Genomic DNA, 27,938 nt, shown 5'->3' on the forward strand with positions numbered 1-27,938 from the left:
AAGTGACCACTCATTCAATGATAGTAGCATGGCCTTCTCTGTTCCCTCACTGCACATTCATTGACTCCTGTTCTCATCTCCTGGCTGCTGTCAACTTGATCTCAATCTGCCTGCCAGCCAGTAAGACCAGCCGGCCAGCAGGTCTTACAGCCATAGAAAAGAGATTCCTGCTTTTTCTAATGGACTTTGTGTTATCCAGAAACCCTGCAGTTGCTGCAGTGTCCAGATGTGGGAAAAGTGATGTTAAACTCTACCGTTTATTTGCCTTTTCCTCTTCCTTTACCCTCTTTCTTTCCCCTTCAACAGGCAGCAATAAGAATAGCAGATATTTCATGCCTGTCTTATTGCACTGTTCCCCCTCTTCCAAGTATTGTCCTCTATACAGATATGTGTGATAAGTGCCTTCTCATTGATATGATAAGAGCTGCTGGAGGTTTAGAGAGAAGCAGGAGAATGCCTAAATTGGGGCCAGAAAATTTGACTATATCATTATTCCTGTTTGTGTATATGTGACACAGATAAAAAGTCAGCAAGTTTGGAGCTGACCTGAACCAAATCAGAGAAAATGCTGTGACCAGCATTCTCAGAAATGCAGAATTTGTTAAGGACAGTGCCAGTGATTCAGTCTTTTCAACACTTGATTGCTGTTTCAGAGATTAAACAAGAAATTAAACCCAGGCGTCCAGAGAAACATGCTGCCCACGGACCGCAGATTGTCAGTATACACCGAGTGTACATACAGACACGGCAAGAGAAACGCATTAATTTTACCATTGGAAGCCGAGCCTATCTGCTTCCAAAAACATCCGTTGTAATTAAGTGCCCAGTACGAAGGTTTCAAAAGTCACTTATCCAATGGGAGAAAGATGGACAACATTTACAAAACTCTAAAAGACTTGGCATCACTAAGTCGGGATCACTGAAAATACATAGCCTTGGGGCTACAGATATCGGAGTGTACAAGTGTATTGCAGGCTCTGTGCATAAAACATTTGTTCTCAAACTTATTGGCACTGACAACCGGCTAATAGAACCTCCAACTTTTAGAAAACATGCAAGTGAGACTAGTGGTACAGATCATAATGAAGCCAACAGCTTTGGAGCCAAATGGCATAAAATGAGCAAAATGTGGCAAATATGGAGTAAAAAGAATGAGCTGTATCTCAGTGATGGACAAGTTAATGATCAACCATTTCTGAGAAATTTTGAAACCCATGTGAGTAATTCAGCAGAAGAATACAGCCCTCATGTGTTCAAGAACAAACGTCTGGAGGCAGCAATTCTTCAAGGTGCTTACAGCATGGATACTGTACAGTTTGAAGAACTGATAAGGAACATGAGTCAACTCATTGAAGCTGGAGAGGTCAGTGATGATTTGGCATCCCAAGTCATATATCAATTAGTTGCTGAATTATCTAGACCACTACAAGTTACTACTGAAAAATGGAAAGGCTTGCATGAAGAAAAGTTAGCCTCGAAGCTCACTGGTAAATCACCAAACGTATCTGAACGTTTCAACACAAAAACACTAGGCAAGATGATGTTCAGTCAAAAAGGACCTGGTATTAAAAGGCAAAAACAAGTTCCCAGAATTTCCTTTAATAAAACAATAACTGCACGAATTGGAAATACAGTTTTTCTGACCAAAAATACTAGCACTGTCAATTTACTGTGTGAAACTACAGACATTAGTGAGCCAAAATATACTTGGACAAAAGATGGAGAAGCATTAAAATCTTCTGAGAAGTAAGTAAATATGGATTCTTTTGGTTTTATATGGATCTTGTTGTGTTATTGGCAAAAAACTAAAATCTAGTGTGTTGTCTAATGTCAAAAATGCATTATTGTGAAAATGAAGTAAATGTGAGCACTGTGCTTTTCATCTCTTTCTTACAAAATTTATACTTCTATTTGAAATGTGTGTCCGATTGTCTCACAAATCATTTCATTAAAGAAACAGTGCACATATAATGCTATGATATTATATGGCAGGATTGATTTTTATACTACAAATGAGGCTATACTGTATGTGTTTTATACATTCTGCCTCAAGTAACTTATCTGCATTAGAGAATAAATAGACATATACTAAACTAAATATAAAGGGAAAAATGTGTGAGAGCATTTTTGATATACCATAGAATAGAGAGAGTAGTTCCCAGAGAGCAGTTATCAGTGGTTCACAGTCAAGCTGGAAGGGCATATCAGTGGGTCCCACAGGGATCAGTTCTGGGTCTGGTTCTGTTCAATATCTCCATCAATGATTTAGATAATGGCCTAGAGCAGGGATTCTCAAACTTCATTGCATCGTGACCTCCTTCTGACAATAAAAATTACTACACAGCCCCAGGAGGGGGGACTGAAGTCTGAGCCCAGCCGAGCCCTGCCGCCCCAGGTGGGGGAGAGGGAGCAAAGCCCGAGCCCCACCACCTCAGGCAGAGGGGCCAAAGCCAAATCCCAATCTGAACCTCACTGCCCAGGGTTGAAGTCCTCAGGCTTTGACTTCAGCCCAGATCCCAGCAAATCTAAGCCAGCCCTGGTGACCCCATTAAAACAGGGTAATGACCCACTTTGGGGTCCCGACCCACAGTTTGAGAACTGTTGGCATAGAGAGTATACTTTTAAAGTTTGTGAACGATACCAAGATGGGAGGGGTTGCAAGAGCTTTGGAGGATAGAATTACAATTCAAAATGTAATCATGTATGTAATTTCACATAGCAAGCCTCTGAGTGCGACCACCCCTTGTACATTAAAAACAGTTCTTTTAATATATTTAATACCATTATAAATGTGGGAGACAAAGCATGGTTTGGGGTGGAGGCTGGCAGCTCATAACTCCTCCATGTAATAATCTTGTGACCCCCCCCCCCAGTTCTAGGCAAACTGGAGAAATGATCTGAAGTAAATATGATGAAATTCAATAAGGACAAATGCAAAGTATTCCACTTAGGCAGCAACAATCAGTTGCGCACTTACAAATTGGAAATGACTGTCTAGGAAGCAGTACTGCAGAAAGGGATCTGGGGGTCATCATGTATCACAGGCTAAATATAAGTCAACAGTGTAACACTGTTGCAGAAAAAGCAAACATAATTCTGGGGTGTATTAGCAGAAGTGTTGTAAGCAAGATAGGAGAAGTAATTCTTCCATTCTACTCTGCGCTAATTAGGCCTCAACTGGAGTATTGGGTCCAGTTCTGGGTGCCACATTTCAGGAAAGATGTAGACAAATTGGAGAAAGTCCAGAGCAGAGCAACAAAAATGATTAAAGGTCTAGAAAACATGACCTATGAGGGAAGTTTGGGAAAACTGGGTTGGTTTAGTCTGGAGAAGACAAGACAGAGAGGCAGCATAACAGTTTTAAAGTACATATAAAGTTGTTACAAAGGAGTAGGGAGAAAAATTGTTCTCCTTAACCTCTGAGGATAGGACAAGAAGCAATGGGCTTAAATTGCAGCAAGAGATAAGCCAATGGAACATTAGGAAAAACTTCCTGTCAGGGTAGTTAAGTGCTGGAATAAATTGCCTAGGGAGGTTGTGGAATCTCTATCATTGAAGATTTTTAGGAGCAGGTTAGACAAACACCTGTCAGGAATGGTTTAGATCAGTGGTTCTCTCAAGATCCACCGCTTGTTCAGGGAAAGCCCCTGGCGGGACGGGCCAGTTTGTTTATCTGCTGCGTCTGCAGGTTCGGCCAGTCGCAGCTCCCAGTGGCTGTGGTTTGCTGCTCCAGGCCAATGGGTGCTGCAGAAAGTGCCGCGGGCCAAGGGATGTACTGGCCACCGCTTCCCGCAGCCCCCATTGGCCTGGAACGGCGAACCCCAGCCAGTGGAATCTGCAATTGGCCGAGCCTATGAACATGGCAGGTAAACAAACCAGCCCAGCCCACCAAGGGCTTTCCCTGAGCAAGCGGCGGACCGGCTTTGAGAACCACTGGTCTAGATAATACTTAGTCCTGCTATGAGTGCAGTGGACTGGACTAGATGACCTCTTGAGGTCCCTTCCAGTCCTATGATTCTATATCAGATAGGGGGATCACTTAAAAAGTTCCTTGGAGTTCTAGAGATATTACCAGGGCTAGTATTATTCACCATTTTATGTATAGGAAACATCTCTGAAAATTTTACTTTCTCTAACAGTAGAATGAAGTTTTAGATGCGCCCACTATACATAATTTGTACAACGTAGTATTGTTTTAGAAAGAAACCACAAAACCTTATGAACTTTTTAATCCTTCATTACCTATAGATCTTTCTATTAAAGATAATGGAATGTCAAATTTTAAAAGGACCCTATATTACAACCACAGTTTGGAAATATTCTTGGAGAAAAGGTAGGGCAACGTGTATTATCAGATATTTGTTCAGTTTTGAGCAAATATTTTTACTCCACTGCTGGTAATTGAGAAACTCAACTGATAATATTAACGTTAGCTTCATGGTTTAGCCTGCTGAAATTATAATTAGCCTTTGAGTAATGAAGAAATTATTCTGAAATGATAACGGCATTTTTGGATATTTCTCAACATACGTAACTGATTAACCCAATTGCCAAGAAAAATATAGTTCTGTACGGCTATCAATTAAAGCAAGGATGCCAAAAATAAGATTTTTTAAAGAATGAAAATGTTTTTGAAGTGTGATGCTCCTGCCAATTGTTCTTCAGTTTGTGGGACATTTGTAATTTCCCATTATTTGTTGCAACTGATGTTTTCATTTTTGGTATGTGTTTTGTTGATACGTAAGTATCTTTTATTAATTTCTGTCTACCATTATAAATTGCACTTTCTAACATAGAGATCCTTACCATTTTAGGGTTTCACTAGCAGCTGGGTCTCCATTCCCCTCTTTTTCGTAGTAAGATATAGATACACACACACACACACACACACAAAGTATTTGTCTCTTAATATATATTAATATAATATATATATTATATAATATATTTTGAAGAGACATTAGTATTTGTCTCATAATATATATATTTCTATATATTATGAGACAAATACTAATGTCTCTTCAAAATATGTTGTAGGTGTGCGTGCTGTGCTATACAAGTATTAATTTGCCCCAGAGGTGGGGGAAAACGTTTTGTCTCATATGTGGAATAGGACTTAATTTGTAACATGCTTTTATGTTTCCCACATAAGACAGCTTTATTTTTGTACGTTTAGCCAATCAAGTAGGATTGTCAGAGCAACAATTTATTTATGTATGCATTGGTGCACACTGTAGCTGAAGTTACTAAATGCCGGGAAATCTAACAAAGGGAAAAAATATAAATACACCAGGCTGGCATTCTCAGAATCTTCCCACATGGTTTCGGGTCATGTACCTTACCACTAAGATACTAGGAAAGAGGTTCAGATGGAAAACAGTATTTTGTGGAAAGGCTTCAGCTTTATTGCTAATGGGAAAAAATAATTACAAACTATATCAATACACAAAGTCAGGTAGCCCTTAAAATTGTAAATCATTGATCCTTATTTCCTCCCCGAGCTGAGAACCCAAGGTCTCACCAAATGCCAGGCCTAAGACTTTCCATAAGTCATACCTCAGCCACCTTGCACGTGTTGTTCCCAAAACTGCTGGTCTGAGGTGACAAACCCACTATGCTCTAGAGTGCTTTCGATGGGACTTAAAGTAATTTTTTCTAAAAATTGCTCATAATTTTTTATTATTTTCCCACAGAAATTTGTTCATTTCAGGTCCAGTCCTGCCACTTCCTCTGTGGGTATGGGAGGGTCTCTTAGCAGCAAAAGCAGGGTTGTTCTGCTGCACAGTGAGGGGGAAGGTTTGCAGATGCTGTCCATCTCCTGCATGGCTAAGACTGCAGCTCCACATTGCTGTTGGAGAGGAGAGGATAAGTTGGAGGAGCCATCACTGCATATATCCTTCAGTGCTTCTCTTTGCCACCATAAAGGGGGCACACTGAAGGCATGGAAGCTGCGCTCCTCATTGGACCAAAGTAGCTTTTACAGGGCAATTCTGCTTCTGCTCTGTATCCCTGATGGGAAGATTCTTCCTCCTATGTTCTTGAAGGCACACTTGGTTTACAGCTGAGATATGTGAGCTGGGCATGGGATTTGTTCCTACATGAATAACCCTTTTTTCCCCCTTAAACATTCTTCAGAGTGGTTTTGGATGTCACTGGAAAAGTACAGATTCTCAATCCTACCCAAAAGGAACTTGGAGTGTATGGATGCATGGTGGTCAATGACTTTGGTTCTGATATGGAAACTTCTTCACTGTTGTATGCAGGTAATGCTGATCATGGCATCTATAGTATCATGAGTGTCATTTCTTTGTTTAGCACTAACACCCATCCTCTACTCCCAAATCTGGATTGAGTTTGACTGAATTAGTAACTAGAAAAAGGGATTTCTGATTGCTGTTAAACTGTAGTTCAACTAAAACCATGCCAGCCATGAGCCAAGTTAGCTGATTCGTTCACCCTACTATCAGTATGTTTCTTTTCAACCTTAATTCTGCTTAAATGATGATAATTTTAAATACAAGGTCTATAAAGCACATAAAACTTGAAATAAATATATTTTAACTTGATTATTTCTTTTCTTTTCTTTTGAAGAGACTCCTGTCATTTTGTCCCCTGGAATAAATGTCTCAAATCTGGAAGGTAGTAATCTCTCTGTAACTGTTGGAGGTGTAATAATGGCAAGAGTTGGAGCAAACATTACAGTTGAATGTCCAGTGACAGGTAAGCAAGAACACCATTGGAGTTCCTTGTAGTGTTGGAATAAGAAGCTCACCTGGAGTCTTGAAAAAAGTTATTGGTAGCAGCAGAACATGATTCCTTTTTACTAGACATGGTCAGCCTTGGTCACTCCTTTTCATCTCTCTCTATTTGTTTTCTCCAGACAGACAGACGTACACACACATGCTGCCTCTCTCGCTTTGAAAATTCCTTCTTCCATGAGATGGTCTGTGACCCAGCACAGTGTTTAAGGACCACAAAACTGATGCCCATCTTAGGTACTGGCTCCACAGCCAGCTGACTTGCTCATCAGAAAATTTGCTGCACCATTGTAGTCTCTTGCCTCATAGGAAATACTCATGTCTGGGCCATATAGAACTGCAAATAAAATCTCCAGTCTCACCTTCACAGAACTTGAAATTTGATGGTAAAATAAGTGTGTCTATTACAACCAGCATTTTGCAGCTGCAGGAAAGAGACAAGGAGGATGAGGCTTATAGATTCCAAGTCACAAAAGTCTGTAGAGCTTCTTTAGGTCAACACTTCTGGAGCAGCAGTTATGGCTAATAGAAGTTACATATATTAAGTATTGTATATACTTGTTCATAAGCCAAATTTTTTTAGTAAAAAAGGGAAGCACCAGAGAAGGGGATTGGCTTGTGAACAGGTATAGAGAGGGAGAGGTGGGACACAGCCCCTCCTCCAACGGAGGGAGCAAGGAGAGGCAACACAGCCAGCGGAGCCAGGAGGGAAGAGGCGGGGCCAGAGTCTCTCCGCTTCTGGCTATGCTGCTCTCCCCCCAGCCTCCAAAGCAGCTGCAGCTCCAGGGCTGGCAGGCTGCAGCCATACCACTTGGCCTAGCCCCCCAGAGCAGGCTGTGGCTGCCTGGCCCAGCCCACTGGAACATGCTGCGGCTGCACTGCCCAGTCTGGCCTGCCAGAGCAGGCTGTGGCCATGCTGCCCAGCCTGCCGGAGCAGCTCCAGCCAGGCCAGAGACATCCTCCCCTGGACCTCCCCAGATAAGATGGGAAGGGATGGGATGGGGAGGGTGCGGGGGTCCCAGGCTAGGGGTGGGGTCATGTGTGGGAGTGGTCACAGGGGTTACTCCCCTGGCTCCCAGCTTCTCCCCCGAAAAAGTTTACCCACCAGTTGCTGTCCCAGCCATCAGGGTAAGCAGCTGGCGTGCGGGACACTTTGTTTACTTAGGTTTACCTCTGTGCCTGCGGACGCTCGAGGTAAACAAACCATGTCAGCCCACCAGCAGCTTATCCTGATGGCCCAGGAGCCAAAGTTTGCTGACCCCTGAATTATAGGGTCGGCTTATGAACGGGTTATAAAAAAATTTCCATTTTTACTTATCCATCTTGGGGGAGTCAGCTTATAAACGAACCGGCTTTTGATTGAGTATATACGGTAATTTTGTGTCTCGTCTTATTTTCTTTATCTCGCTTTGTGCAGGCAAGGTAGATATCTTACCTGTTAATCTCTTCATCACTGTACTTTAAACTAATCACCTTAAAAGTTAATTCACCATAACAGTAGTACCCTGCCAATTATTTTAATAAAATATGCGTCAGTATTTGGTGTCTTGTTTAATCAAGAACATGAAGGTGAATGTTCAGCTAGCACATTGCCAATAAGTTTGCACTAGTACTTGAAAACAATGAGAGTTACAACTAATTGAAAATAAATGGTTAGACAAGTCAGTGTGCCATGTCCATTTTTATTGTTTTTGGGAAACTGTATTTGCGGTTGTCCAGAAGAAAGATGTTGATATTAGACCAAAATAGTGATAGAAATATATGAAAGTAAAGAGTTCTACAAATAGCTTTAAATAGTAGTGGTGCCAGACAGACGAATATTGGGCCATGTGGCCCTGCTTTTCGCTGTTCATACCAAGGCTCTTGCTTTGGGGGAAGTAATATTTTCCAGCTATATTTTGGCAACTCTTTGTACAACTGATCTGTATCTCAGATTCAGTAGAGTTTAAGTCACACTGTTAGTATTAATTTTGTTAGGATGAGTGAGCCTGTAGTAATCTAAATATCAATGAATATTCACACATAGGACTTTTAATTTCCACACACTTTGGAGTTGTGTATGTTAATGGGGCAGGCTTTAGTTATGCTAAAACTGACACCACTGTTGACTTAAAAATGATTTATCTTATTGCTTTATTTCCTGTAATTGCTGAGGAAGTAGAAGTTATTATTTTTGAATTAGAAATGTAGCTTGCACTTTTTAAAACTTCCATCAAACGAACAGCAGAAAAATGAGCTTAGAAAATGAGGTAAGGACACTTTTTCTGTCTTCCTTTCATTAATCAAAAATAGTGCACCACTGAATTGCTCCAAGAGTAGAGAGTTAAATAGCCTTATTAATCTATTTTATTTAAAGAGAGGGGAACAAATCTTCCAGAGTTTTGCTTTTTAGCAAAAATGATAACTTTTTTAAAGAATGTTAGTAACACATTGTTTACAGATTTCTTCAAACCCTGGTGAAAATGCAAGACACTTTAGGGCTTGATCTCTGAAAAAGTGCACTGGAAAAGAATGAACTATTTCTCTGTACTCTGTAAGGACAGCACATTTAAATCCGGATCCTCCAAACACTTATGCGTATGCATAACTTTGCTCATGTGAGTAGTCCCCATGGGATTACGTCACGTGCTGAAAGTTGAGCATGTCCTAAGTGCTATGTTGAATTGGGGCCTAGCTGAGGAATAAGCAATTTTTGACTAAAATTGCAGTTTCCAAACTGCTTAGTCCATATATCCAGGAAAAGGAAATAATGTACTATGTTATGTTATTGACCCCATCTTTCATATCCTACTTGTGAAATGGTTTAACTGAAGCTCGTGTAGTAAATAAAACATATTCAATACTTTGGATAAAATAATGGCTTTGCTTTTCATGCAGAATCTTCATAGTTTCATGATTACAAGTGAACTGCCAGCCAGGAGACCTGGGTTCTGTTCCTGATTCTGCCATTGACTTGCTGTGTAACTAAGTGGTGTCTGAGTTACTTCACTTGCAAACTGGGGATGTTGATATCTTCCCACATTTGCAGAGTGGTTTTGAGACTTCAGAATGACAAGTTATAAGCACGTGGTGTTGTTACTTTTGTATTTATTCATCCCTCAGGAAATCCATTTGAAGGAGTATCCGATGGATATGATATCAAATATAGGTCTGTAGGATTTATGGGTTTATGCTGTCCCTAGCCTCTGTTTGCCAGAAGCTGGGAATGAGCGACAAGAGATGGATCACTTGATGATTACCTGTTCTGTTCATTCCCTCTGGGGCACGGGGCACTGGCTACTGTCAGAAGACAGCATATTGGGCTAGGTGGAACCTTGGTCTGACCCAGTAGGACCATTCTTATGGGTTTACACATTCTTTCTCCTCATCATCAGTACCTACAGATAATGTTGATTAGAAGGTAGGCTTCTTAGAATCATAGAATATCAGGGTTGGAAGGGACCTCAGGTGGTCATCTATTCAGACCCCCTGCTCAACGCAGGACTAATCCCCAGATTTTTACCCCAGTTCCCCAAAATGGCCCCCTCAAGGATTGAACTCACAACTCTTGGTTTAGCATGTCAATGCTCAAACCACTGAGCTATCCCGCTCTTGCCCCCCTTCTTCTTTTAGTATCCAGGAGACTGTGATTAGTCCTGGAGGTGTTTTTTCCCCCACTGTCCTTTCTCATAAGTAGGCAAAAAGAAGGATACATTAGCTCAGCTGCAATGTCTGACTTCTTTTCTGTGAATGACAACCTGCCTGTTTTTGTACATTAAGTGTAACCAGACAGGGCTCAGCAAGGTATGCTGGGGTGTGCTCAGCAAGGGCCCTATTCTGCAGACCTTGTTCATGCAGCTGTCCCATTGATGTTGAGTGACTATGGTTGCCATTTAGATGCTTGCCATGCCACAAAAAAGGATGTATGTAGGGAAGACCACAAGGTGTCTGTGTGTGCGTGCCATGGCATAGTTTATGTAGTTGGCAGAATTTTAAAATGTTTAAATTTCTTGGCTTTAGTGTTTTTTAAATTGAACCAAATTCTACTTTCAGTTACAGCTGTGTAACCCAGGGGTTTCTCTCTGGGAAATTCTTTACATATTGTACTTTTGCACTCTGTGTCCTGCTGTGCACACACTTCCCTCTCTCTTGTCAGTGCAGTCCATGTGGATGTCCATGTAACAATTTTCTTACTGCAACATACAGAAAATATTAGTTATGGATCTGTGCAAAAATGACACCTTAGTGGTTCATTTAGCAGAACACTGTTCCACAGTGGAGAATTACTGGGGCTAGGAGCAGCCTGCCACGCAAACCGGCATGCAAAGAGCTGCAGATGTGAGGATGGGGACAAGGATGAACTTTCTAGCATCCCCTAGTGGCCAGTTAGTGACTGTACAGTATACTGTGTAAGTGAATTACTCATGATCAGAGCCTATAAAAATAATGCCTCTGAATAGAATGCTTTGGGATGCTAGGTTTATTAGACTGTTACATGAAGCAATTTAAGTATCCATTAACATCATCAGACAAAAAGGTTTAATATTATGTCATATGTGCCACATATTTTTTCCTGTTTCACTGTTTCATTTATTTGATTTTCTCTCTCTCCAAAAGACTTTCTCTCATGCACTAATCATCAGTTTCGAATTACAAAAATAGAGATATATCGTGTAAAGCATATATTCTAATAAGTAACAGACCATCAGGGCAAGGGCTAAGAAAGTTATTTCTACTGATTTGCTGAAGCTAATAATATAGATTTCTATTTTCCTTTCAATTTATAATAATAGGTCCCACACCACATATGTTAGGAGATATTTATAACATTCTGGAGAGATTCATATTCCACTGTTATAGCCAACTACTTTTTGATCAACATATATGGTATAAATATCAATAGCACTTGCTCCAAATTGCTCCTGGATAACATTTATTGTATTTTCAGAAAGGATCTTTTGTGATTATTACACAAAATAAACGAAACCTGTCAGACTCTATTTATTCTAAAAGGCTGAAAGTTCTAAGCTGAAGTAAAATGGGAGATGGGAAATGGACTAATATGTATAAACTGTGCATTGTGTGCCACCTTCTGGTGAGAAAATAGAAAGGAAAGCTGCTGAGTATTAAGTGGTATAGACTACATACATTTTATTGCCCCTCTGAATGAATTTCATATTGGAAGCTTCTCAGAGTAGGGGACTGCACTGTAATCCATATTTTGTATAGCGCTGAATATACTTTTGCTGCTCTACATATACTAATATAGTGTTAAAATCCATTAATGATACAAAACATATTGAACCGCTGTGTTAGCTTGTTAGAGGTTCTCATTTACACACATTAAACAGATATGAACCAGTTATGTACCATCAGTATCAGATAAGCAATTTTGCACAGTTGAAATTGTTTCAGATGAAGCGAGCAGTCTGATCTTCCATCTGTCCTTTTCATTTACTTACACTAAATGTGCCTTTGATGTTGGCATTCTATCCTTTATATTTTTTTTTTCACTTCAGAAAAATCAGCGTGAGGGGTGAGAAGGCTATAACAGTAAAATCCCTGGGCTTATGAATCATCCATGTTGTTTAGCTTCCCTTTTGTGATCCTAAATGCAAATTAATAGTGGGTTTCAAAAGTCTGTATAAGGAGGCACTATAGTATTTTGTAAAAGCATCAAATATAATAGCAGGAATACAGGACAAAATGTTCCTATTCCTAATTAGCTTAATGAAGGGAAAGTGTCTTAATCTTATCTCTCTGTCCTTTATATGGACTGATTGTAAAAAGTGACCTGTTCACACTGTTGCGTTTTTTCTTTTCTGTGCTCCCTTCCCCACCTCATTTGCCTGAACTCCTTTCAGCAGACAACACACTCCAGTCAAGGAATCTAATTCCTGGCATGTATCTCTTTCCCAAGTCTTTATATTTACTTCCCTTTGGGACCATAGATATATTGGTCATTAGTGATTGAGCCTGACTAGCCTCTCCTACTGAAAAATCCACTGCAGAGTACAAAGGAATGAAAAGTTGGTGAGGTTTTCACATGGAGATTGTAGCAGTGGTTGGAGGGGGCTGGGTAGGGGAATTCCCTCCACCTCTATCACAACGTCCATAAAGAATGGCTAAGAGTTACAAACCCAGAACACACAGATCCCCAGAAATCTGCCTGGATCTTGGTGGATGCCCAGATAGTTCATTTGGCTTTCTGCTGACTCCTGGACACCTGTGGCTCACCAATGCCCTCCACCTCCTGGGGACAGGATGCCTCCTGCAGACCATTGCCACTGGAGCCTCCCTAAAAAAGGGCCTGGGGAAATTATTCCATGACACTGAGGAGCTCTCCATCCTGAGGCTGCATGACCTTTTTAAGACAAAAGAAACATGAATTGAGGCAGTGTTCATCTTGATCAAGGAGGAGGCCTGGTCAGGGACAATTACACTTTAGAAACTAAAGGCCATTGATGTGGACACAAAGGCAAAATAAGGCCAGACAAATGCATGACATTAAGTGGCAGGCTGCAACTTTTATCAAACTTTAACTCGGGACGGGTGTCACCAATATTTTCCTGTATCAGGCATTTAACTGGTTCCCAGGTATGCATTACAGGGCTCCTTACCATATAACCCATAACTGGCACAAGGTTTACAGGGTTCCTAAACATATAACTTATAATGTGGGGGTGGCTCTCCTCAGCCTACCCCCAGGACCCAGTTCTCCCTTAATCCTAGCATCCTTCCCCATGCACGGGGGACAGAGGGTGCAGCACAGTGGGAACCTTGGCCTGCGAAGGCCACAAAGTCTCACCCTATCACATGAACCCAAGGTCCATCACTGAAATCTCAGATATTTTACCTCTAGGAACCATTCATTTTATACTCTTAACTGCACTGGAAACTGGCTGCAAGTTGCGACAAATAAACAACACTGTCTTAGTACCTCAGTTAGGCACTAAGCACCTTCCTGCTTAAACCACAGTGGGTTGTAGGTGCTGCAAGGAAGGCAAAAAACCTCCCTGGTCCTTTGCCATTTGCCCCAGGTGAGAGAAAATTCCTACGGATCCCCTAATCACACGATTGGCTCAACCCACAGCATCTGTCAGGCCGGGTTCCCATTCCTAGTTCAGGTGGGTAGGGTGAGCTGCTGGAACGGAGCTGAAAAAAGTTCCACGTGACCGCTTCACTGAGCTGAATCCTGGGAGCAGGAAAATGCTGGCCAGTCAGCGCTCCTGTCTTCCAGCTGGCCAATTGGTGCCAGAGACTTCCACAAGAAGGAGCTACCTATTGATCCTTGGCAAGCGTCTTCCTCCCTTGCTCCCGAGACTCTCACCCTTTCACCACGTGCCCCACCAATTTTCCCTACACATTGATACATGTGGGTGTCATTTTTCCCTGTTGTTTTTGCTCGGGCATAACTCTCTGAAGTCAAGGGTATATTGCAGGATTGCAGTGTTTGGTTCCACCAAAATCTTTGTCAGTGGTATTACTTACACTTGCAGCTCACAGGTATAGAGGCAAGATAATTCAACAATTATCTGGATTACTGTTGTTGTGATTATTTTGGTTTGTAGGGACACAGCCAGACATGAATTCTTATGTTGTCGCTTAGAAATAGGTCATGATGTTCAAAAACGACACTAGGCTCCTAAATCAATATTTAGGTGTCTGAATAAGGACCTGACTTAAAACCTGAGCACCAAGCAGCTCCCATTGACTTCAGAGGGAGCTAATGAGAATTTGGCAGTTTTGAAAGTAAGTCCACTTATTTGGATGCCTAAGTAGGGATTTAGGAGCCTTATTTTAGGCACCTATTTTTAAAAACCTTGGCCTTAAATTTCAGTAGATGGAGCAGAGATTGCAGGGCCAGCCCACAACATTTTGGTACCTGAGGCAGGGAGCTCAATGCCCCCATGCCTTCTCGCTTGGGCCAAAACTTTTAAAGGTCTCAATTCTGCCTTCTTCCTGTTCTTCTCCTCTCATGGTACTGCTCTGCTACCTATCCCAATAAAGGAGAACTGAGAACTTAAAATACCTTGTTCAAAAATTGTAAGTAACATTTAACTTTCAAATGCCTGAACAGCAAATGTAGCTTTTCTTGTCTGAATAGTAAACACTGGCATTTTTGTCTGTTTGAATAATCAAAGTGGTGCTTTCCGTGCCTTCTTGATTGCAAAGATTTGAACTGCTTTCTGAAGATCCACAGTCTGGGCCAGCTCATGCTCTATTGAGATGGTTGAAAGGCCGACTAGCCTCCGTGTCATTGTGGAGCCTATTTGCCTTTTTATTAACTTCAGCTTGGAGAAGCTGCATTCTCCACTGACAACTGTTACAGGAAGTGTTAGAAGTATGCGCGGAGCACCAAAAGTATTTGGAAAGAGGATGGTCATCTTATTTGCACACACATATTCCAGAACAGCCTTTGGAGTTGATCCTGCTGAAATGTATCTTGAAAGAGTTTTCAGTTCATCACCACCTAAATCACTCGCATCAATATTGTGCGTCATCATGTGTCAACACTGTCTCTAGTGCCCTGCATTGCTGGTGTAGGTCTTCTTCAGGTATAATGAGGAGTTTTGGAATATCATACAACATCCTAAATATACTGCTGTGTTCCTTGAGCTTCCTGAAACGTTCAACTGACTGTATTGCACAATTTAGCACCTGGTTAATGAATTCGACTTTGAGTTGTTGTTTGGGGTCTCTTATGGGATTATCCCGTGCCTTGTAATCAAAATGTCGTCTTCTTCGGTGACTCTTGTGTTCTTGAATGGATAGGAAAATAGCTTCAGTGTGAAGTTCCTCTGCCAACTTCTGTGTGCTTGTCAGAGCATTTTGAAATCCCTCATCTGACTGGTAAGACTGTCCAGTTGTTCCATTGCTCCAGATATATCAAGGTCAACACCTTGGAGTCTCTTGCTTACAACATTTATTTCAAACAGTATGTCATGCCACAACACTAAGCCACACAGAAATGTGAAGTTATGTATGTTTCTGGTGATTCTATTTCCCTCTGCCACAGTTCTCTCATGAACAGTCCCTGTCATAGCATTATCCTCCAGAATGACAACTATGGCATCATCTATCTTCCCAATTTGGTGTTTGATAGGCGTTATTGCCTCCACTTGACTTTTCCATCATGTGGCACTGAGCAGTTTCAGTGTCCGAGAGGATGTTTCCAGATGTTGCTTCAAAATTTGCCATCGATGAGTTGATGCAGAGAAAAATACATAGATGCTTTGAATTACATTAAAAAATTTAGCAGCCTCACTAGAAGCTGATGTTGCACCACTGACTACCAAGTTCAATGAATGAGAACTGCATGAGACAACAAAAGCTTGAGGGTTTAACTTTCAGATCTGTGTCTGCACTCCTCTGTTCTTTCCTCTCATGTTGGTACTATTATCGTAGCCCTGACCTCTCATGTCAGCTATTGCAATTCCCATATCTTCCAGCTTTTTAAGAAGCACATTTGTCATGCCAGCTCCTGTAGTGTCATCAATATCAATAAATTCTAGAAAATGCTCTCTGACAGTCACCATTGCAGGGACATTTTCACTATGTTCTGTTGTTACAAAATGCACCACTAAAAACATTTGTTCCGTATGGCTGATGTCAGATGTGCAGTCCAGAATAACAGAGTAATATCTTGCTGACTTCAGATCTGCCACAATCTTCTGTTTGACTTTTGCTACCAGTAACTGTATGATCTCATTTTGAATTGTTTTTCCAAGGTAATGGTGTGTTTACATTTCTTGGGTAGTGACTCTTCTTAGATGCTCCTGGAGTACAGTATCAAACTCAGGCATCAGCTCCACAATTTTAGGGAAGTTTCCATTGTTCGGCACATACAGCTGATCTAAAGTGCCACACAGTGCTAGATTTTGGGTAGCAAGCATTCTCATAATGGCAATGAGCCTTTTCAGAACATTTTGCCAGTGAACAGACTCTGATGGAATCTTCTCTTGATGCTGATAATCTATGGTGGCCTTTAACCTTAGTCTCATCTCAAGCTCTTTCCACCTATGGTGATATGCTGCCTTCTCATGGCATGCCAGATTTCTAGCCAGATTTTTCCAGTCCTTTATTCCTGTAGAACCCAATGTGGCTGGAACATTAGACAGGAGAGTTTGCAACAAAAACAGTATGCAGCATTCTGGGTTTTTGAATACATAAGCCATGGCCTCTCCACTTTGTCACCATTGGGGATTTCACGTCAGTAATGTGTTGGATGGAAACTTCTATTATCATTGTCTTTAGGGAACATGAAGTTTTTCATTTGCTGTGGCCCATGCAATACATGGAAGTCCCTCAGGCTACTGCTCAAATGGGTCCACAGTCCTGGATCATCTAGACTTAAGGAACTAAACTCAGCAGCAGCAGCTGTTTCTTGCGCCTCCACCACACTCTTCTGTGATCTACACCTTTCTTCAGGAACGTGCATGGTTACATCCACTTGAGATGGAGATATGGATGCTGCAGTAGCTGCCAGGTCACCTGCACTCTGACTAACTGGAAGATCAGGCATCTGCTCACCACTCTCATCCTCACTGGGTCTGGAAGGCTCACTGTGAACATTTGTGTCTATGTATCTCAGGATAGCTCCTTCCTGCTTAGATAGAAAAGCTTTCTTTGCTTGCTTTCTTTTTCTGAATGCTGCCTCAGAGGGGCATTTTCTTCTTTCACTGATGACTGCTGTTCTGTGCCAGCAATAATGTCTCTCAACACTCAATTGAAGGGGACAAATAACAGGCTCGTAGCAGGGCCTGAGTGAGGGAAGATATCAGCATCTTAAGGGCTTAACTGGCTCCTACTATTTCAGTTGACTGCCTGTTCTCCTCAAGTGGGTTCAGGGAAGCAGCAGGAAACAGGAATCTCCCTGAGAAGCTGATGTGAATCAGTCCAGGCTCCTGGGGATGGTAGAGAGGTACATAAGAGGATCCTCTTCCTCTTTCTCCCTGCAGCTCCTGACGCTTTCTGTTATTCCCTCTCACCTTTTCTCCTGCCTGCCTGTCATGTCTCTTGTGCCCTTTTTCCTCCAGCACAGCACTCCACCATCTCTGTGCATCTAGAGCAGAGAGAATACATGTGCACCAGCAGCAGACACAATTTTCTACACTCTGGGTCCTAGTGGTGCCCTCCTCTCCCCCCGCACAGTCTAGCACCTGAGGCAGCCGCCTCAGTTCAGCTTATGGTAAGGCCAGCATTGAGAGATTGAGTTCTCCTTGAGTGGCAGCTAGAGAACCAAAGGGTGGTGCAGATTCTGCTCCTTGTGAAGTCAGTGCTAGCTTGCAGTGAACTTCAATAGAATCAATTATTGGGTCCATAGAAGGATTGTGACCCAACATTGCTCCCTGTGAGATAATTCACATGAGTACAGAAGGATTTAAGTCACTTTTGCTAGAGAGAAGAATGTTTGAAATGAGCTCAAAAAGTTTATCAGAAATAAGTTTGACTCTGCTGTAGATATGTGTTTGTAGGATAAGCAATATTCAGGTGACTTTCATGGAATAAGTTACTGAGCCATAGTATTTTCCTCTTAAAGAAGATACGCTAGCTTAGCTTCTAAAGTTAAGTAAACTTTTGGAAAAATAGTGTTCAGCAAAACGTGATTTGTGCCAGCACAATTCTGCCTTGCTCTTGAATGGGAAATTCAGGATACTTTATGAGACTCTGCATGACTGGGGGGAAAAGTTCCTAAGAAATATCTAATGTTTTAGAGTAACGTTTAGTAGGCCAAGATTTTTATAGCATGTAATAATTCATAGGGCTTTCAAGATTGGAGGAAATTTGTTTTCAAACACTGAATATTGTAAGGCTACCCTATAGTGTAGACTTTTTTTAGAATGCTTGTTTCACAGTCTCTCCAAAGCTGGAATATTTTTCCATAATATTTGCTGTCCCAAGGTCACTCATTGTAGAAAATAACTTTCCTTTTCCTCCATGGAACATTGTGACATCAAACAGAGGTTACTTTCCACCAGTAACCTCTGTTTGATGTCAGAGAAATAGATTAAACTTTAAAATTGGTTTTATAGCTCCTTACATCTATAGCAGATAGTTTTAATATCAGAGTGTTTAGATCCATTGCAGGATTAAAATTCTGATTTTAAAGTTGTAAAGATTATTTTAAAACCTAATCAGGCCCCCGTTCAGGAAATCATCTCTGTTCAGGAAGGGCAGTAATGGACATGCTGAACTTTTAGCATGTGCTTAATTGCTTTCCCTAATAGGGATGGATTTAATCATGTGTTTATGTGGTTTCTTCAACTGAAGCCATAGGGTGTGATGACAAAACTCCCATTGACATCCGTGGGAACTGGATTGTGCCCAGAGTTGCAAAACCTTATGATTTTTTAGGGAAGGTTAGACACCTATGGGTTTGTTCCTCAGTTGCACTGATCCCAGGGGGGTGACTGCATGCTACCTTTCTGCCTCCCTTAATTCTGGGATTGGCTGGCAGTCAAACTAGCCCTCAGCATAAATTAAAGTAGTCACAGGGCCATGGATTCAAAAAGATAGCAGAGTAGCCTGGGGTAGCATTGTTGGTGACTCAGGTTAGCAGCACAAATATGTACCCAACGGGTCCAGGCAAGTTTGCACTCAGGTAGCTAGCCTGAGCTGCCACCCATGCTACCCCCAGCTGCAGGGCTATTTTTAGCATGCTAGCTTGAGCAGAACTAGCACATGTCTGTCTGCTCAAGCTGCAAAGCATGCTTTGATCTGCAGTGCAGACATAACCTTACACTAAGTACATTTTACATCATTCTGGGAATGTAAAAAGGCCCTAAAAAGGCCCTAAAATGTAAGTAAATATAATTTATGCTTTTTTTTAAAAGCCCAGTTAATAGCCCTTCATGGAAATAAGAATCAGATCCGCAGGGTGAAATTCACTCCTGTGCAGAGGGCTAGGTACCACTTAAGTCCTACTTCAGCAAATAGGATTAAATAACATTTTGGCTTCTGTTCAGTTTGTCACTGCTAAGAGGGAAAACCTCTACATAGTCCTATTACTAGTTTGGCAAAAAAACCTTCTTAATATTTATAATAACTTTTAATGCTTATTTACTTGAGCTTTTAAAGGGTAAAACACAAGCCTTAACTATTCTTTCTAGGGAAGGCAGCTCTTGATTTCTATGCCATGGTGTGTACCACATCCTGAGTATGTGAACAAGTCCTCTGATTCAGTGCTTCTTAAAGTTGTACTGTAAGAGCCCTGTCACAGGAGGAATGGGAGAAAACAGTATGCCTTGCCCCAGCTGTTCACAAGACCTGATGATAGTTCGTTTGTTATGCAGCAAAAAAAAACAAAAATAAAAATAAAAGCAATATCTCAGCTCATTAGTATTAAATACGGGGTAGTTTTTAAAGCCAAATTAGATGGAAGCTACATAATGAAAGGCTAATCAACAAAAGTGTAAAAATGAGGTTTGTGAATCGGCTATGGCCCTGTGTGTAATCTTGAGAGAAAGGATTGTATGTGAAGCACTGCTGAATGTAGGCTGTGTGCAAAAGGTAAATGCACTTCTAAAAATAGTTTTTCTAGAGTATTTTCCAAAAGTCAGAGTTTCTGCTGATAGGAATTTGAGAAATGACAGTGTGTGCAAGAACTCAGTGTCTTGTATGAGAGTCTGGGCAGAAACAGATCTGTCATTGGAAGCATGAACATACAGATAAACTGAATGGGTGCAAAACTGCTTGAAATGTGCGTGCTTCCGTATCCAAGAGCAAAGAGTGGCCAGGGGACCCTATGAGAAGGTAAAGGAGTAGCTGTTGCTTTATGTTTTTCTTTTGCCTCTTTGTTTCTTTAATCCATCTGTAGGATGAATATCTCCAGACCTTAAATCACCATACAGTAAAAAACAATTTCTGGACAGACTGCTTCATGTCTCTGGATACACATCTCATAAGGCACAGCCTGGAAAGCTTTACGCTACCTTTATGCTTCCCAGATTCTGGGCTGCTCCAAGGAATGGAGTATGGGGCTGCTCTAATTTACAGCAACCTGACGTGGCTGCCTCTGGGCTGCTCTGAATGGTGGAACACAGCAGCATACACTGCCCTGCCCTGCCCCATGGCCTCTGTTCACTGCCAGAATAGTGTGACAGAGTGATTTCAGGGTTTGGAAACTAGAGCCTGGGCTCTGGCCTGAGCCCAGAAGTCTACATAGCAATGAAACAGTCCCACTGCCCAAGTCCCACGAGCCTGAGTTGGCTGGCACAGGTCAGCCACATGTTTTTCTTTGCTGTGTAGATATACCCTAAGGCAATGATTCTCAACCTGTTTACCACTGTAGGCCACATATGCAGCTCTCTGTGTTATTTGAGTCACATCCACACACGATATAGACTACCTGTATGGCCCTGAGGATGTCTCATGGGCCATAGCTGTGTGCTGATTGAGCCACAAGCAGCCCATAGGTTGAGACCCACTGCCCTAAGGGAATGTCTTTACTGCAGTTAGTTTGGCTGTAATTCAGGAGCTGCCACTCAGTGTTTAAGAGAAGAACTAGAAAGTCTGCTCAAGGGAAAATCCAACCATCCTTAACCAAATAGCCCAGTAGCCCTCAGCCCCACTCACAAAAGGATCATTTTTCAGTTAATAAGAAGATGGGGGGGAATCAAATGCAAAAACTAGGGCAAGAGCCCCAAAATGGTCACAGGGAGGCCAACTGAACTAAATGTAACGCAAACCCACTCTGTATCAGACATAAGCTTAATTATTATCAATTTCCAGATAAAAACACAACGTGCACATACGTATCTATCAGTAATTTTAAGGTAAAATACATTATAGGGATGTTGCAGTTATCTGCAAAACATATATTATCATCCCAGGAAATTCAGAGTTAGCATTAACCTTAAAAGAAATCCAAACATATTGAGGCACGGAAATGAACAGTAAAGGAATTCAAACAACCTCAACTCTGCACTGTACTGATACCACGTAATAACCATACAATTATGATTAAAGCATAATAGTGTTCGTTGTCCCAGATTAGATTAAATTTTTAAAGACGTTAGATTTTTTTTCCCCATATTTTCTCCCTCATATTACGTAGCAGATTTAAGGATAACTCTGCATTTCTATTGGGGGTAAACTGCAAAACAGCCATGTGCAGTTCTGTTTACTCCTTAGCCCCATCCTCCTTTTCAGGGGCAGGGTTTGAAAAATCAGTGCTTCAATCGCTTGAGGAACTCCCAGCATGGGCTGTACTGCTTGCTAGACTTCGCCGAGCAGAAATTCACAGAGGCTGTTGAAGCAGAAAGAAAGATTATTTACTAATAATTCCAATTGACTTACAAAGCGGGTGTGAGAGGTGCTGGGGTTTGGGACCTGCAGGGAGAGGCAGGACTGTTCTTCAGATTCCTTGTTTATTCTGGAGCCCAGGCTAGGAGAACTCACTAGCTCCAGTACAGGCCTTAAAAGACTTAGATTTGTGGCTTGGGCTCTGAAACCCACCCACCTCCCTAGGCTTCAAAGCCCCCACTGCAACAAATCCACAGCTACTTTTAGCGCGGTAGCCCAAGTCTGTTAACCTGGCTCTGAGACTTGCTGCCGCAGGCTACCACTCTATGTAGATGTCCCCAAAGAGGGTCAGAAAGAACAAGGAGCAGGGACAGAGCTACCTCACAGGGAGAAACCCTAGGAATACGACAACCTTGTAAGAAAGCTTAGACTGTGCTTTGTGGTTTGTATTTTATTTAAATTAAGAATACAGATGAATCCTAGGAATTGGGTACATTTTGGACTATGTTAGTGTGTGCGCGCGCGCATGCTGTGTTGAGAACAGTGTTCCAAATAACAAGTTATCAAACAAATAACACTGTCTGTGATGTAAACTGGCCCATTACTCTCTGAGAAGGATTCATGTTAGCCAGAAAGTTTGGGTTAATTACAAAAGGGACTTTTAAAACAAGAGCTCTTCTTAATCCCAGCAGGATTTCTCAAAATGGTATAAAGCTTCTTCTGAAAAAGTTGAAAGATAACTTCTGATTTTGGACTCTTGTGCACACTACAGACCAGAGCTTGTTTTGTGCTATTTTGTTCAGTGGTACACAATCTTCTGAACCTAAAAACACTTTTACTAGTTGCTAAATTGTCTAGTTTAAATCTTTGATAATGTGGTAGAGTGTTTCTGTATGGAGGCTTTCTAGACAAATTGGTGTGAGGAACATTTCCCTTCAGTGAAATAGCTGAATCCAAAAAATATATCTGGTTCCTATTATCCTGAAGGGAAAGTGAGAGGTGTGCATTGAAAGTACTAAGCCAGTGATTGAATTGTTAAAGTTCTTCTTAAGGGCCATTCCACATCATGAAGACATAATCTGTAAAGCAATACCACACAATGATCTGTAAAGAAAGGGGACTGAATTAGCATTCAATATGGTTAATATTTCCAAATGTTTTCCCACATAATCAGGTAGGTCCACCTATTATAATATCCTTAAATGACCAATGATAAGTGTTTTTAGGCAAGAATACATTGTGCAGAAGACAATTTAGCTTTTTTTCATGCCTGCTTCATATGCAACATGCATAGTGCCCCTCTCAGGTTGGCCATCGTGCCAGATATGACAGAGTGATTCAGTGTGATTTCAGTGGACCTTTGGGACCTCAGAAGAATGCCCCTGATCCAGCAGCTGGCATGAAGGGCCAGCAATAAAGTGCTTTTAATGTGCTGGAATTAATGGCTTGCAAAATTTCCATTTAAAGGCAGATATTTGGGGATAAGAGCAACTTTAGAAAGCATCCAGTACTGATAATGCTGTTTAATTGACAAACATCACTCCTTTAGAAGAAAAAAATATTCATAGTTTGACACTTGGGATGTCAAGTATCAGACTAGTGAATTCTTGGAAGTTAATGGTTATTATAGCAAAGATGACAGAATTTTAATTAAAAAGCAGCTAGAATACAGTTAGCCTTCTGCAGCACAACAATAAGAGTGTTAATGATTGAGGCTCTTTGTCAGACTATTCTCTTCTCTATCCCTTCACGTGCTGCTGATACAGGTAATCTCTGCAGCTCCTGTCATATGGAACAGCCTTCTTGTATTCTTGGCACACATTGACCCCATCTATTCTCAAATCTCATGTGCATATTTCCCCCGACGTGTATACTATGACCCGTAATTACTCTCTTTCTCTGCTTTTGTTTTAAGAATTTTGTAGCTTTATTTTATCCTGTGATGTGTTCTGAGATGCAGTTTGTACATAGGATGCTATTCGAAATAAGGACGGGATCCTGAAAGCTTTACATGAGTTGTCCTTATTCATGTGAGCAGTCTCATGTTATCCAATGCAATAAATCACTAGAACATTGATATAGAGCTTTTGCCCTTAAATTGTAATATATCACTTTCTGAGGATTGACAGTCATTTGTAAAGCCATTCTGTTAGCTTCCCACAGAGTGCTTAACCTTTTATCACTGCTCTGCGCTGAAGTACTACTAGAACTGAGAATTATAAATGAGAACTACCCATTTGAGGATATTTTGTTGTGAATGCAAAAATGTGCTTATTTTATTAAAAGTGCTGTTGTTTTATTGCACTGTCTGAAAAATGACATTAGAACTCAAGGCACTCAATACTACAGTGATGGGCAGCAGTGCAAAAGATAAAACCCAAGGTTTATATAAGGTGGTCAGCATTTTTATTATTTGCCTTTTTAAGGTGTTCCCCAACCGAAAGTAACTTGGCTTAAGAAGAAAGAATCTCTACGAAACAATTCTTTCTTGCTTTTGAATGGGTCCTTATTTCTGCAGAATGTTTCATTTGAAAATGCAGGAACATATACCTGCACAGCAACCAGTGCTCTTGGAAAAGCAGTAGCCACATCTGTCCTTCACTTATTCGGTAAGTGTAAAATCGTGGTTCATCATTCATAAGCAATGACAAACCATTTTGGTTATAAAGTGTTGTTCTTAGAATGGATAGGGATGTGTTTGGAAAAATAGTTAATCCTCTAATTGACATGGGTTTAGAATTTCCTGATGGAACCTGGCCCTTTGAAGTATGTTTTTCATTCCATACTATCTGTTTATGCTAATTTTGAGCCAGAAAATATGAGTTCTGATGTCTGTTTCTTGGGCTCCATCTACTTGCCACTGGGCAACTGTGCCATCTTCTTGGCAACAGCCAATAGCCTTTAAGCAAGAGACCTGGGTTTTCTAGAGTCTTGTTGACACTCTGTGAGAGATAAATCTAGATTAAAGAATGCATGGTGCTTTCACCTGGAGACAGAGGGCAGGGTTTACAAGGAAATCCAGAGCAATCCACTTACCCTAGTGGAAGTTGTACTTCTAATCTCAGAGGGCAATAAAACATACACAAGTGAAGAATAAAAATTATAGAACATGAGCAGCCCACCCTGAATGTTTTTATTTACCCTAGTAAGGGGTAAGAAGCTGAAAATGAAAAACTAAAAATGTCTGGTTAATCAACTCTACTGTAAATAGATTAGTCATGTAAAATCCTACAATGCAACCTTGACTCCAAAGTATCCCCAGTGAATGGATCTTCCATCTGTAAAGACTAACTCCCCAAACACTTTGTGCTAGCTAAGCATGCTGAGTTCTATTATAAACCCTCACTGTTAAGCACACAAACATTATTACCTGGCTCATAGATGATGGGGCCTATTTCCGCAGGTAAGAAATTTGGGGGGATACGAGTCTCTTTGTAAGAGTGAGGGTGTAGAGCCTACTGTAAACAGTGGCAATAAGATACACTCATGGTTTCCAGCTTCCTGGCTGAAGCAGAGGAGCCAGATGTTTCTGAAGAGGGCAGTGTAATTAAAGATGTGTCACAGAACTGCTGGTCAGAGCCTGAACTTTATTTCTGATCCCAGTCACCTGACACTGATTTAAGTGAATCTGAAGTAGGTAGTAGGGGCCAAATCCTCCAATTCTTAGTCTATGCTCAAGCAAAACTCCCACTGATTTCAATGGGGAGGAAGTTTTGTCAGTCAGGACTTGAGGACTGGGCTATAGTTGGACTTTGAAGCTTCTACCTATTTTAGAGGGGCCTTGAATGATCAGGAGCCCTGCAGGGCATTGTAGGTCAGGCAGTGGTCTTCTCTCTCTCTCTCTCAGGGAATATAAGGAGTAAAGATTTGACTGGCCACTACTGAGGAGGGATGGAAATGAGTGCACCCCTGTCTCCTCTTTATGTCAGTGCAGGGTTAGTCACAGTCATCTGTATATACCACCATGCACACAAATATATCAGATGCTTCCTTGTTATTCTACGTAATAAAAAATGCAGAAGAGTTCAATTAATGGGAGCAAGCTTGAGAAAGTAGTAAAAAAGCAATAAAAGACCTAAACCACAGGAGGAGGAAGGATCATGTATAATATGTACATTCTCTAAAAATAAACTTTGACAAAATGGTAAGAACTATGTGTATTGACAGATTGACCATGGTTTTGGCAGTTGTCCTGGCATTAATGTGAAAAAAGAAGTTACTATAGTGACAGGCATATAATTTCATCCATATTATGCAACCTCTACCATGCAGAGCAGATTTTTAAGAGATTTCTTTTTATTATTTTAGCAATTTGTCACATTTCCATCAGAAGGAAGAAAGGAGTTGAGCTGGCTCCAAAGAGAGGGTTTTAAAATATTGCTTCATATGAATGTCTGATAATGAAAGGATAAATGACATTGTCATGAGAAACAGTAAACAAGGTCAAAGTTTTGGTAATTTTTTTTATTACAGTAGAAGGATAACAGGGTTGTTCTGTTAAAAGATGAAATTTTGAATGAGTGTCAGTAACAAATGTTACTCTGAAAAACCTTTTAAAGAAAGAGATGTTTTTTGTGGTCTGGTGCATTAATGTACAAGATGATGATCCTAAAGAGTTCCAAAATACTGTAATTCTACTGTTTCATAAATAGAGCATTGGACAATTTGATCAAAATCATCCTTGTAAATATCTTTTTATCTAGTATTATAATGCATTGTTTTCCAGAACAAAAGTTTCCAGAGACTAACACTGTATCAACAAAAGGTAGCAGGAGGAAGCGTGTCCTGGTGGCATCTGGAATTGGTACAAATATTAGTGTGATACGTGGTGATCTGCTAAGGATAGGTATGTTGCCTTGGCATCATTCTTGTTAGAATTAAAAGTTTTGTTAGTAATAATTTTATTTAAATGGAAAGGACATGATTAGGATGGCCCCACCACAAAGACTAAACCCCAAAGAATATCTATTTTTATCTCTTGAGAAACGTCTGCAATCAGGAACTGGAGGATGTCCCGAAACGCTGCCTCGTCACCACACTCTACACTGCCCCAACTGTGGTGCATTTTGATGGAACAAGCAATGATGCTGTGTTATGGTCTTCAGTGAATTCTCCAACATTATCATTAACTGCTGTTAAAAAATTGTACCATATGACAAACAATGGCGCTAGTAATTCAGGACTTATTTTAAAATTTAAAAATATAGAAACAAAACTGAAGGAGGAGCAATAAATATATAACAGCCATATGAACAATTTTATTTTGTTGGTTCTTAGTTGCTCACAACCATCTTGCTATTTAGTGTAGTCCTGCATGTAAATATAGCCGTGCCAATATATCATGATTGTATGCTAAACTGATTTATTGTTTTCACCCAGATTTTGTCATTCTGAAGGGTTCACCACATTCCTGTTGAAATATTGCGGGTTCTTCCAATTTTCCTATGGGCCATTATCTTTACTTCTGCATTGGTTTGTCAGAGCCCTGATTTGTTAGCCTTCAGGACATGCTATCTTCTCTCTCAGATTTTTACTGAGGAGGGAGAAAGTAAGAAATGATGGAGTGTAATTTTTGTATAAGGAATTGTTCAAAAACCGTTTTAAAAATGGTAACTCTGCGTATCACAAGGTCGCTCTAAACGAATCATCATTGGACTGAATAGTGAAGTTTCTCTATGAGCTGCCCTTGAAAACTGAGAGAGATCCACCTGGACTGTAAACTTGATTTTGAGTTCTCCATTTCAACTAATTTGTCTGTTTCTATAAAGTGGTATGCAGCAACATGTAAGCCACATTTAAACATGGCTCACAGTCTTGGAGTGAAATCCTAACTCTGTCAAAGTCAATGGGAGTTTTACCATTGACTTCAATGGGGTCAGGATTTCACATTTGGTTCATAAAGAACGTAATAAACTCTCACTTAAAGTGGAGGGAGAATGTAAATTATTGTGGCAAATA

At 40.8% G+C, this 27,938-nt stretch overlaps 1 protein-coding gene across 3 annotated transcripts in view; it reads left to right on the forward strand.

The window, feature by feature from the left end:
- The window catches only part of ADAMTSL3 (ADAMTS like 3), a 293,413-nt gene that overhangs the window by 248,672 nt on the left and 16,803 nt on the right, over positions 1-27,938 (forward strand). For all 3 annotated transcript variants that reach the window (XM_050966620.1, XM_050966618.1, XM_050966619.1), the window contains exons 21-25: positions 654-1,746; positions 6,133-6,260; positions 6,589-6,717; positions 24,407-24,589; positions 26,707-26,826. In XM_050966620.1, coding sequence (XP_050822577.1) covers positions 654-1,746; positions 6,133-6,260; positions 6,589-6,717; positions 24,407-24,589; positions 26,707-26,826 — 1,653 coding nt within the window. The remainder of the gene's footprint in view (positions 1-653; positions 1,747-6,132; positions 6,261-6,588; positions 6,718-24,406; positions 24,590-26,706; positions 26,827-27,938) is intronic.

This window comes from Gopherus flavomarginatus, chromosome 9 (genome assembly GCF_025201925.1).
Source record: "Gopherus flavomarginatus isolate rGopFla2 chromosome 9, rGopFla2.mat.asm, whole genome shotgun sequence".
Taxonomy (NCBI): domain Eukaryota; kingdom Metazoa; phylum Chordata; order Testudines; family Testudinidae; genus Gopherus; species Gopherus flavomarginatus.